Source organism: Mytilus trossulus, chromosome 1 (genome assembly GCF_036588685.1).
Source record: "Mytilus trossulus isolate FHL-02 chromosome 1, PNRI_Mtr1.1.1.hap1, whole genome shotgun sequence".
NCBI lineage: Eukaryota > Metazoa > Mollusca > Bivalvia > Mytilida > Mytilidae > Mytilus > Mytilus trossulus.
Genome location: NC_086373.1, coordinates 23163563 through 23177083, shown reverse-complemented (window position 1 = coordinate 23177083; position 13521 = coordinate 23163563). Strand labels below are relative to the sequence as shown.

The window sequence follows — 13521 nt, the reverse complement described above, 5'->3', positions numbered from 1 at the left end:
TTTATTTTGTCACCAGGAAAACATGTAAAATATGTATATAATAATAAAATAATGAAAAATAACATTTGTTTTTAAATGAATAACAATATAAAAATACTCTCAAAAAAACATTCACACCAGTATTAAAGCATTGCATACTATTTAAGCATTTTTTCATCAAATTTTAGTTTTCATTTTTGTAATCTGACACCATGCATAGCAGATTAAAAAATCTATTCATACAAACATAAATGGTAGAACCTCATGATATCTCTTTTTTGTTAATTTTGGAATTATTATGTGAAAACAAACCTAAAACTTAAGCATAAAGTTATTTGTATGTATTGTTAAACAACAATAAAACCCCAATATTTTTGGGATAAATATAGTGAGTAACCAAAAAAAATTTAACTTTTGAGGAATAACTATACCATGAATAAGTTCTTATAAAATACAATCCTTTGTGGATGGACATGATCTCAAACTCTGAGGAAAGCCTTTATTTGAAGGAAATTCTGTTACATGTAATTGAACATTATATTTACAACTGAAGACCTCAATAATCTTTGAACCCACTAGAGAACAAGCATCATTTTCCTAGCCCATTATAGACATTTTAATCACAGACAATGAGCCAGGTTGGTTATACTGGAAAAATTCTATTAATTATTAAAGATTTGTATGATACTTTTTGTAATTTTACTGGGATGAAAAGGTGTTGACTGAAGCACACTTTGTATGAAGCTTGGAAGCACATCTTTGTTATACCATATAAGCTCCCAAAAAAACAACATGGTGTTTTACATCTTTTTCATTTGCACATCTCTTTAAAATATCAATACACATGTAATGTTCCTGAAAACTTTTCATAAATTAAAACAAATCAAAAAAATGTAATAAAAAGCTATAAGATGGCTTTAAAAATATAATGCATGATTGCTTTTTTTGTTCTTTTTGTATCCAAATGATGTAATATACACTTTAACCATTTAGAGAATTTATTAATCTCCAACAAATTCCCAAAATTTATAACATCTTCAATACCCTTGTCCATCCTGGATTGGTATAAACATTGGTAATAGTTATTAAAAAAACATAGTTTCTTTAACATTATTACTTGTGGACGTCAAATTCCTATGAAATGATATTGAAGATCATTCACTTTATGACATAAAATTTATAAGTCAAAAAAATTTTGCTGTCTCAGATTGAAAAAAAATAGATAATATGAAAAGTTTTCTCTGGACTGGTTCCAAGTGGACAGGACCATGAAGTTGGTGAATTAATTCACAGCTTTATATAGAAGTACAAGTTTATGTAGTAAAAACAACCTTGACACCAAAAGCAAAATAGAAAATGTTTTTGTTATCCAGTGTATCACAGCAGTAGTATCTACCATTCAATCCTGAGTGTCCTCCAATAGCTACAGGTAGGCATGAAAATAAAAGTTCAATTACAGGTATTTTAAACATCTTACTTTATTTTTTTTATTTTTTTTATTCAGACATGCTAGAAATTTAAGTTGTATATGAATGATACACTTCCTTAAATATTTTTATCTGCTCATTTTTGGTAATTCAGGGAACAGTTTGACTGATAGTTTCCTTTCCAAATTATTCATATCTCCATTTTCTTCAAACAAAGAAACTTATAAGTTTCCTTCAATGCTGTTTTTCAAAATGTCTGAATAATGAGAAACAAGATTAATATAATTTTTGAACTGTTGTGCAAACTAAAGTGCCTGACACAGTAAATGAAATTGTTCATCAAAATTAAAAGGCTAAATATTAAGATAAAAACACATTAAAATCAAACATTTTTGACAAAAGAACAAATACCGCATTGATAGAACTTTGAAAACAGAGAAATTGATGACACCAGATTTCAAATGAGTAATTTGCAGAAAGGTCAAAATCCTACATTGCAATGCCTACCTGAAATAAGTACCTGATTTTTTCTTAAGAACCTAACAAACTCACAAGATCTCCTTCAATACATTGTGCATTCAAATAAGTTTTGTTCTCAACCATCTTATATGCTCCAATATATCCAAGTTTTATTCCAATTCCATATCAGGTTCATGTGTTGTAATTTGTTAAAATTAACCTTGACCTTGTGAGCAATGCAAGCAAAATCAAAGGGATTCTCCTTTTATAGAATAAGTGACCATATATGCAAGTCAAATTGCAATCCCATATAATTTCTGATGAAGTTATCTATAAACCGCTTTTCTGAACTCTTTTAAGTCTAATTAAAGTAACTTTGACAATGACCTTTGACATATTGATATCAAAATGGGGATCTTTCTCTCACTATATTTGTCTACATATCCAAGTCAGGTTGCAACCTTATATAATTGATTGGTGTTTAAAGCAACTGTCAACACTATTGTGCTATTTCATGGCGGTCAGTTTTTATTGGTAGAGAAAGCTGGAGTGCATGGAGAAAACCACAACCTTCAGTAGGACAATAAATCCTAGTCAATTGAGATTAGAGTCAAGTTGGTCAGACAAGTCACAAAACTATATACTCTGCTACTTTGTAGCATGGGGTGTACATTTTTTTATTTAAAAAAAAAAGAGGATAACACAGCTAGCTATAAAACTAATATTCCCTGAGATATGACCTCCAATTGGCTCCAAATTGAAAAATTGACTTAAATCTGCACATATTAAGTCTTTTCACAAGTATACAAATTTAAAGGAAATTATGATTCATCAATCCTCTAAAAGCTCTGTACATTCTGTTTAATAATTTAAATCAACAAAATTTTATTCTAATAAATTAACCAAGAGGAAAAGTTCATTTCAATTTTTTTTACTGTAATATTAAAATAAATGAATATATATTTACAAATATCAGGGTAAGACTTGTCATTCTTTAAATATGTATTAAAATATTGGATTTTGTGCAGGGCAGGTCTTAGAAATTCATTCATGAGGACGGTGTTTATGACTGGCATGACAAGTATGTGAAGTGAAAATGGATTTGCATATATCTTAATAAAAATTACAATAAAATGTTTATTAACTGTTAATCTTCACTTTCTAAAAAAACACCAATTGAGCCATTATTATAAAACAAGCTGAAGATCTATATAAAAATATTTAAAAGTTCTCAATCATCCATACTTAAATTTGGTATTAAAATTGAATTAAAAAAACAAAAAAAATCATATTAATAAAAAATTCCATAAAAGCACCTCTATTATTAAAATGATCATACAATATCAATAGCTATGTGCAAACAAGTGAAAAGGATGATCTTTGGCCATGCATAGTTATCAGAAGCAAATAAAGCATATGTCTGCAATGTACTGGGACAAAATGGTGGAAAATATCCTCACATGTTATTTTTTCTTTGTTAGATCTTTATAGCAGTGTTCACAAACTCTTTGAAGTTTCTTTGAGTTAGCTAATAGAGCCTCTTTAGAGGAACAGTCATTACAAAATATATTGCCACACTGTCTACAGTGATGCTGTGAAAAAATACAAGTTAAAATTACATAGTATAACAACATGAATACAATATAATGTCTGGTAGGCACTCCTGTCTACATACATGAACTGAATTAACCTACAAAAAAAAACTTAGATTGGGAGAAATAGTCCGATTACAAACAAAATTTTCGAGAAATGATTCTTTTATTTTTCCATAAATATATGTCTGTTATCATTGATCTCCATATAAGAAGTATTTCTAGACTACTTTATAGCACCAATATGATGTACCATCATTTCTTTCATCCAATGAACAATAAGCCTTGGAGATATATATACATGTATATATAAAAAAAAATGCACACAAATTTCTATCCATTGAATTAAAGTCCTTCTGGGTTCATCCCATCACTAAATATCACAGGTTATAGTCTAATCCTTTGTCAGGTTTAAAGATGCTTTTAAATTGAATATACTATCTACAATACTGTTATATTTACATGTATACTAAAAATATTTATAATTTTGTTCTACAATAAGCAGTGGCACAACCTGAGTGTATAATTTGATAATATAAATATTTAGGATATAATTAAAAAAAAATTAATCATCTTTTATTTAATTCAGCAAAACAATTGTCACAGACACGAACAGGTTTCTTCGATGATGGCACTTTATTTTCCCTAGATGAACATTCGTTACAAAATATAAGTCCACAATTTCGACAGTGATGCTGAAATAATAAAGTGGAAAATGTTAAATCTGTTTCTTAAGGTTTATGTACCCTTCTGTAGCCATTTTTGTACGAATTTTTCAAACATCAATTGTATCAAAACTACAGATATAATGAATAATAGAGACAGGCCATTTTGAACATATACTAGGGGGAAACTTGATGCAAAGCATTATTATTTACAGTTGCACTGCATTTAATAGAAAAAGAGTACTTTGTGGCAAATAAATCAAGATTTTTATAGAAAATCAACAGCCTTTAATATAGATATTTTTGTTATAAAATTTGAAACATGGATTACTCACTTGCTTTTCTATGATGTGCTAGTGTTTATTTTTTGCAAAAAGTTCTAAACAACCTGTAAATTCCAAAATACCTTGTGCCGAGTTACTAACGTCGAGCGCACCATAAAAGGTGTACTTGATTTGGTCCATATTTTTATTTGTTCTAACCAATAACTACATTCATAAACTTGTTTTAAGGAAATCAATGCTAGCACTGCATGCAATATTCCTATATCTTTCTGTCATCAAGTTGCCAAATATGATAGAACAAGGATAAAGGCTGTGGATTTTCTATAAAATTTCCATATGTTTAGCATTGAAGCAACACAAGGGTACATAATCCTTAAACAAACTACTCACCTAGGTATATTTATTTCAGTCATCATTTTATAAGTAAAATGTATATCATCATTATTATCATTATTTAAAGCTGGATCCTCTTACCTGAGATAACAGTATTTTTTGTCCTTTTGGCCCTGGTTCATTTTACATGAATAAGTATTGTTTATAAAAATTGGAGGTATGCAACATAATGGCATAATCTACATACATATATGAATGAAAGGAAAAACAGTGCATAGGTTAATCAGACAACTCAACAACACAAAAAACACCAAATATTTTTTCTGATTTGCATGGGTTCCAGATATAAACCTGAGTTTGCTAAGAGCAAATTTTGAATTTCAATTTGTCAGCAAGGAACTCATATATTTGCAAAACATGAACTTAATAACATTGATATTAAACTTAAGCAGTCTCTTATCATTGCCTACTCATACTGTTTTTCCATAGCAAGCTGGTATGCTTAAGCATATCTCTTAATTTATGTTTAGATAGAATTCAAAATATACACTTTAACATACATATCTAATATTGAACAAAGTCTAGGACAAAGTCAGAGCAACATCCCTTTTATTTTGAATATCTGACTGAAGCACATAATATTATTCATGCAACCTTAACTGATCATACAATATCCTAAATGTATATCATAGAGAAACAAAGATAAATCATTGTTGTATTAGCTTTATCCCACTTTACAAAGGTTTTAGAGAAATTCAAATTCTGGAAGCAAAAACAAAATAGGCCACCTTCACTATAAACTGAGATCATCTCAACACTCAATTTTCAAATTACTGATTTTGTTTCCAATAATAGAATTTTGGAAAAGGGAAACAACTTGTTAGTATAACATAAGGGTACCCAAATTGCACTGAGTACCCAAATTGCACCTATTCAGAAAAAATAGCAACGTAAATCTTACAAGAGTTTCTAGAGACTAAACAATTTGTATTTTTATGATTTGATACTATGCACATCTTTCAACATAGGTAAACATATTAAGATATACACAAAACGTTCACAGAATTTATCAGCAAATGGCTGTTTACTGAAAAAAGCAAAATGTACGAAAACGTCACCATGTGACGTCATCAAAACATCATCTTTTTTAAATTTGCAAATACAATATATTATAAGTATCCATTTCGTAAAATATGAAGAGTAAGCATGGACTTATATCCAATTGTTTAAAATATTTGAAGAAATTAAACAGAAGCTCGGTTATTAGACTTTTGACGATGTGAATTTAAGCATGGATGCAATTTGGGTACTCCTCATTACAGAATCATTGATAGTTTGGACTTTGGAGGTTGATTCAAACCCATTTTTTTATGACTCAATATGGATTAAAAATCAAACTGGTGTACCTATACAATAAAGAAGGATAGGGCTACAAAATAAACACATTATGGACATTTTTGTCTTGATGATAAAAAAACATAGGTGAAAAAACTGTCAAAATAGGTGCAATTTGGGTACCGTCATGTTAGACTGTTATCTACCAATGCAAACCTTACCAGGAGCATGTTTTTTAATATATGTAAGATGAAAAAAATCATTCTATAACCACTTATTTGTATTTGCACTTTAAGTCATAATTATTTTTAAATCTCACAAAATACAGCCTTCTAGTGCTACTTGTAAAGGCATTGACTAGATTTCATCTTACTTAGAAGTTGTTTAACTCTTGCATTTGTTTACAATTCACTGTTTCAGAACCTAATGCACTCTCGGTTATATTTTTAAAAGTGTATACCAAAACATGATTGGTTCAAACCGTTCTAAACAATGGAAATCTATCCAATGATGTATAACGTTATTTTCATATTAATGTACAAACAATGAGATTATCCACAGTCGTTTAGACTCTGAAAAGGCGAATTGGAAGTAAAGTCAGTAATAAGAAAATAGAATATTGCATTGTACACAGGTACATTAGCAAATTACTCCACTTCAAATATGATGTTGACAAATAAATAAGCTAATCAGATATTTGTGCTACAGCACATTTCTGTGAGTATGTAGCTAATGGTAATATCTTTGGTTAGCTTGCTTGTTAGCTGAACCGTGAATTCATTGTTAGGTAGGGTATACTACCCTCCTTTTAAAGTAGCTTAGTCCTACAGAGAGATAGATTGGTTATCTGTTGGGCTAGTCTACTATCAAAGGAGGGTAGTTTACCTAACCTAACAATGACTTCACGGTTCAGCTAACAAGCAAGCTAACCAAAGATATTACCATTAGCTACATACTCACTGAAATGTGCTGTAAATATTACCCAAAACCAGTATTTTCTGCCAATCTTGACCTCAGGTACTAATCTCTCTTAATTATTAGACAGTTTCAAACTTTTACTCAATAAAATAGTAAATGAACTGTTAAGTTATACTGTTTTTTTTTCTCACCTTCCTGATAGTAACAGAGAAATTTTTAGAACAAGCCATGCACTCCTTACATTCACTGTCATCTGCCCATTTTCTACTCTGTACTTTTGTGGTAGTTATCTGAAAGAAAGTTACAGAATTTAAGATCACATTAATGATTTGTGCATTTATTAGATAATATGAAAAATTATCTGAAAAAACTTATTGTTTGTTTCAAATTCCAACGGTTACATTCTAATGAAAATTGTAATTCTTTTGAATGTAATTTTGTATAAAATGAATTGCAATTACTTCTCTGTTCATGCATTACATTTATTGAGTTCTGAAGTGGATATTTGGTCTTACCCTGTATTCATGACACCTCCTAGTGGGACACTCTCAGATCAATCATTAAAATGTTTCATCAGTTAACTTCAACAAGATTGCAGATAAAAGCACACAATTTTAACAGATGGATAACCATATATGTACTTTAATTAGTTATCAAAAGTACCAGGATTATAATTTTATACGCCAGACACGCGTTTCGTCTACATAAGACTCATCAGTGACGCTCAGATCGAAAGTTTGTTTAAAATCTGATAATGATTAAAGTAGAGATTCCATATTATTAGGGACACATCTTCCATTAGTGGAGATTCAGAACAGAAATATATCCACTCAAAACAATGGTCAGTAAGGCCCTCATAATTATCACAGGGATTTTTTTCAGCATTTCTTTTAGTTGTCTTCTTTCCAAAAAATACATAAACAGAGCAATGAATAGTTATAGAAATGCTTTTCTTTGCATTTCTTTGAGAGTACTCAGTAGTACTGGTTCATGACCATAACGAATCTAAGAACATTAATTTGCATGTAATATTCACATTGGGTAATGTTATATGAACTTCTGAACCATTTGATCTTTATGATTTAAATATTCAAGTAATCAAACATGATTATAATAGATATAAGATGTTGTATGAGTGACAATGAGACAAATCTCCTTCCAAGTCACAATTTGTAAAAGGAAAGTACTGTTTTCAACTAAAGCTTTAAATAATATTGGTTGGTAAAGAAGAAATACTTTTCAATACTTTTTTACATAGTTATAAAATGGTACTAATCAGTAGCCTATTCTCAGCAAAGGATATAAGAAGTCTAAAATTTCAGAGCCTTGAAATAAAAAATTAGATATAAGGTAATTATTTATCAGAAAGATATAAGCTTTCAATCTCTTTATCATTTTTCTATTAGAAGAAAGTGTACCATATTTCTCAACTAAAATCTATGCTTTTGTTTGCTTTACAAAATTACAAAATTAAAATTCAATATCCTCCCAATTGATTTTATCTGTTATGACAATAAGTGAAATGAATTGTTCGTAAATAATTATATTTAAGTAATGATGACTATTTAAATATCAAAAGGTTTCAAAATATTTTTCTTCTTCAAAGGTAAAGATCATTTAAACTCCCCAGATTTTCCATTTTAACAATGACAATTGAGATTGGTCTATTATTATGACAATAACAAACACCAAAGTGCAATTTATTATTCATATTCTTCATAAGGATAAATTAAATTACTGTACTATTTCAACTAATGTATATAAACCTTGAGGATTACCTACATTAAGCACCCCCCTGTTATTATAACCAGGACAAGGTTTAAATGTTTGTTTCAGGAGAAAAATATCTATATCTGAATTAAACGACTTTTGGTTTCATTAAACAACAAACCAGCAACAAATAAAACAAAAGAGATTTTTGACTTACAGAATGGACCAAAACTAAGGAGCAAAGGTCATTAAAGTTGATGTGTTATGTGCCAAAAAACCCTGAACTTTCACTGACTACAGAGTGGACAAATAGAATAGTTTGAGGGGAAAGCTTTGGCTTGTAAAAACAAACAGAAGTTTTGACTCTTAGATAACTTTTCCAAAAAGCACTGCATTATTATAACTTGAGTAATCATAATACATGTAATACAAAAAAAAAAAAAAATTCACATTGAAACATAAACAATACTACAATCAAATTAGTTTTATAACTTTGATAAAATAAGACCGAAAAAGTTTTTTTTATCTTCAATTATCACTAAAAATTAAAGAGCATTAGAAAACAACATTCTTAAGATGAACACCAGGCATGTTCTTGTCTTGTTATTTTTCCAGGGATCATAATACAGTAATCTGTTGGATACTAATGACTTTGAAATTAATTTCCTTGGCCTAATATGCTTACATTTTCAAATCCATAATACTTTCACCGAATGTCTATTATTTCAAACTGGATTTAAAGTCTCTAAGGGAAGGTTAAAACTAATTTACTTAAAGGGTCAAACTTTTGTGCTGATGTTTTTGTGTAAGTATATATAACATATGATAGAGATTTAACACACTGCAAGAAGCTCGAGACAAATTATTAATGCAAAAATTATTGATCAAATTTTTAAGTTTCTTTGACATATCTACAGTGAAAAATGTGTTATTTTGTGATATGGTGAATATTTATATGAAAAGGAAGAAGACTAGAACATAATTCTTGGATTTGTTATTCTTTTTTCAAATCTGACAAGACATAATATTTTGGAATCAAAATGGAGGTTTGCGTATTGTATTTGTATATGTAAATGGAACTATTTGAAAACACCAAACATTTTCCAAAAGAGAATGTTGATTATCTTAAATATAGGTTGTTATTCTCAAAAACGCCATTAAAAGGTCCACCAGGAAAACTTTATAAACCAACTAGTGTGCTTTCATTACCATTACAACAGGAACACTATATAACTCAATCACACTTTCCTGTCATTTCTCAACAGATCAATTTAACATCAGGGAACCAGTCTCACAGAGAAACACAGTCTGCACCAAAAAATATAGAAAATAGAGTACGAGATAGCACAGAACCAGAACCAAAACCAGAAAAAGAAGAAGAGAACCAGCAAATGAGTCACTCAGCTAATAAAGGGAGTAGAAAACTTGAATTGTCTGCAGCACCCTATAGGGTAAACCAGACAATCATGTACAGATCCCCGCCACCGTCACGACATCACAGAAATTGTGTTCCTAAGAAACGTGAACCAAAATCTGCAAGAAAGCAGTACATATCTGATCCAAATCAAGCAGTTCCAAATAGATCAATTGCCTTCGATTTCTGTCAAGAGGGACATGCTATTTTCTCTATGTCTACAAGACGCCATTTCCGTTCTAGAGAAAGACTATATTGTGATTTTTGTGAAAGCCTAGAATCAATAAACTGGTACTGTAGGAATTGTAACAAAAGCTTTTGTACCATGTGTAAACACACTCATGAAATGAGTCGAGGTTCTTTTACAAGTTACAGAGATCTAATGGATCGTGTTTTCTATCAGAAGACGACGTTAAGACACCTTGCATGGAGAATTAATGATATCAAATATCAATATGAAAATGACAAGAAAGAAAGAATGCTGCCACCGCCAAAGAAAAAATAATTGAAGAGGAAGATAAGAACAATATTAATCTATTTGATATCTTAATTTGAACTGTGCTTACCAGTATATACTTTGCTTATCTATAAATCTTTAATTAATGAACCTTTTTATTTGATCCTTTGTTATTCTATTAAAATATGAATTATAATTTTTCAATCTGTGATATGACTACCTGTGTCTATGTTATCAAAGATAACTACAGTATAATAAACGTCATGAGGTTTTAAATTCAGAAATATTTACGTGCATTTATCATAATATTTTATTTTTTCTATACCTATCCTGTTGTAATTTTTCACAATTTATAAAAACATTGCAAAAACTTCAGAACTAACATTACCATCATCGAAAATTATCAACACATTTGCTTCTGTAAATTCAGAAATTATTACATAAATTTGAAAATGGAAATAGGTAATATGTCAAAGAGACAACAACCCGACCAAAGAGCAGATAACACACATTTACAACTGCTTAATTTTATGAGAATGGACAAAAATTTGAGATTGATTAACAGGATTTCAGGTGCATGTATATTCAAATGGAAAAAAATATGATGAAAGCCGCTTAATCAAAAGGAACACTTTTACTTTGTTTTGAACATAAGTTCAAAAATTAATTCATGAGCTATTGTTGCATCCTTCATGGATGCTGGGTACAATGGCACACATATTACTATTCACTCAATAATAAAAATGCAATTTTCATTTACACCAAACCTCATTCAAATGATAACTAGTTTTTCTTGCAATTTCAGTTCAATTTGTACACTTCCTAAAAAGGCTTAAACATTTTAAATCAATAATGTCTTTTTCAAAAGTGACATTACTTATTTTATTTTTAGGAATGATATTTTTCAAAACAGATCTTCATAAATGGAAAATAAATTTACCAAATACATTAAAGCTATTTTTGACTACTGGTTATTTGAAATACTTGATTTAAGAAACAGAGAGTAGATGAGGGGAGATCTGAAAGCATGCTTAACTGATAACATTTTGTACCAAATGACAAGAAGCTATAAATAGCTGTTGCTGATATGAATGTAACTTTAAATTGGTATACAGTAGACTCATTTTAACTCAAAAGTTTTTGACTAACAGAAATAATTGAAATAACAGGAAATTTTAGACACCAGGAGTAAATATGTTACAAATAATTTGAGATAAAAGAGTGAGATTACAAGAGTCAAATATATATCTTATTTACATGTTAAGGACATATAATTTACTATATTGTGAATCGAGTAATGCTATAAAATACAACATCTTAACTTTAAATCATTAGCTGAGCAAGAAATGGATTTCTGTTTTGATAGCAGTTTTCATTAGTCAAAACTTATATGCAAGATTACCCTACAAATCTAAAACACAACCTAGAATAAATGACCTTTGATAAAAGTCAAGGCATATCCTTCAAGCATATGTGAGCTATAATCCACATTTAAGCAGTGTAAGCAGTATAAAGGTAAAACATAAAAAATAAAGACACATTCAGACAGGAATAAAAAAAGGTTTAAGAAAGGCAGGTCTGTTAGATAAACATGTACCAGGAATAATTATGTCAAGGTTGTAATATAATGAACATGAGTTCTGAGTTCAAGCGGATGAACCTATGTAACCCAACATACTTTCACCTGTTATGGGATAGTCAAATAAACAAATGGTCAGTCTCACAGATCACATAATATTATATTACTCTCAGGCAGGGCAAACATTTATAAAACTCTTGACAGCCAAACTGTAGTTTTCTGATAAAACAGACTGATTTCCACTGCAAACATTATATTAACTGCCCTTACAACAATCGTAATGCCTGAAATCAGTTGCATCAAATTATTGATATTTAGTGGCGGTAGTATCAAAATTAAGAAAACCACTATCATTGCCTCTGAGATTCTCTACACATATTAACTGCTCTAATGCGAAACTAAAAAAACAAGCAAAACTGTGAGCTACTGCTCACTGATGATACTTCCTCCAAAATATTCAGGTAAACAGGTGTTGAGTGATGAATTCAAAAAGCATCACACAGTTAGACTGACTTGTATAAACCCTGAAACTAAATTTCAGAAACCCTTATTTTGTAGTTTTTCAGAAAAATATGATGAAAATTTTCAAATTGGCTATCCTGTGTAATAAAAAATATGAGTGTTAGGTAAACAGGAAGATGAATCTGAAAAGGATATATATAAAACTGACTTATATAAACCCTGAAACTAATTTTCAGAAATCCCTGTTTAGTTCCTGAGAAAAATGAGATGAAATATTCATGGGACGGACAAACAGACAAAGATGAAACAGTATAGTGGCTATACCTTGACTTTTTTAAAGCTGAGGTATAAAAAAAAGGGTTTAAAAATCTTTAATATATAAAAATTAGTTTAACAAAAAAAAAAGATCCTAGTTTCCACAATAAATGATAAAATCAAATAATAAGGAAAATATTTTGTGTGAGGAACATCTGCTTTCCATGCAAATCCCAAGGTGTAAACTAAAAATACATCATAACCACTACATTTGTCCTCACACCTACTTCCAATGAAGGAGGCTTAAAAGAAGTCCTCAAGTTTTATCTTACCTCCTCATCATCTGACTATATAAAACACACAACTGACTATACAAAATAGTCAACTGACTATACAAAATAGACAACTGACTATACGAAAAAGACAACTAACTATTTAAAATAGACAACTGACTATACAAAATAAACAATTGACTATACAAAATAAGCTATTGGCTATACAAAAGAAACTGCTAACTATACTTGACAGACATTTATTCTAGGGTCAAGTGATATTATATTTTTGTTTGAAAAAGTGACAAATGAAAGCACACTACCTAGTTTACAAAGGTAAGAGAGAAAAAAGTTATTAATACAAGCATAATTTATATTGT

At 29.6% G+C, this 13521-nt stretch overlaps 2 protein-coding genes across 9 annotated transcripts in view; one reads left to right on the top strand and one right to left on the bottom strand.

Annotated features, from left to right (window-relative positions):
* Nucleotides 1-1263: 1263 nt before the first annotated feature.
* LOC134719108 (early endosome antigen 1-like) overlaps nucleotides 1264-13521 on the bottom strand; it is a 57508-nt gene continuing 45250 nt past the window's right edge. For 3 of the 6 annotated variants that reach the window (XM_063582089.1, XM_063582099.1, XM_063582092.1), the window contains 2 exons: nucleotides 7184-7282; nucleotides 2554-3457 (listed from right to left, as the gene is read on the bottom strand). In XM_063582089.1, coding sequence (XP_063438159.1) covers nucleotides 3329-3457; nucleotides 7184-7282 — 228 coding nt within the window. In that variant the 3' untranslated portion in view covers nucleotides 2554-3328. Of the gene's footprint in view, nucleotides 1403-2553; nucleotides 4153-7183; nucleotides 7283-13521 lie in introns of those variants that run through there. The other 3 variants (XM_063582072.1, XR_010107511.1, XM_063582080.1) reach the window with 3 other exon arrangements.
* LOC134719163 (uncharacterized) lies at nucleotides 1300-10777 on the top strand. 3 transcript variants are annotated; one of them, XR_010107531.1, is made up of 2 exons: nucleotides 1300-1408; nucleotides 9968-10777. XR_010107531.1 is itself a non-coding variant. In XM_063582143.1 (2 exons), the coding sequence occupies exons 1-2, from the start codon at nucleotides 9743-9745 to the stop codon at nucleotides 10619-10621; spliced, it is 660 nt and encodes a 219-aa protein (XP_063438213.1). In that variant the 5' UTR covers nucleotides 9531-9742; the 3' UTR covers nucleotides 10622-10777. The 3 variants fall into 3 exon arrangements, 1 of the variants encoding a protein (XP_063438213.1); XR_010107530.1 differs by lacking the exon at nucleotides 1300-1408 and adding an exon at nucleotides 9403-9507; XM_063582143.1 differs by lacking the exon at nucleotides 1300-1408 and adding an exon at nucleotides 9531-9748.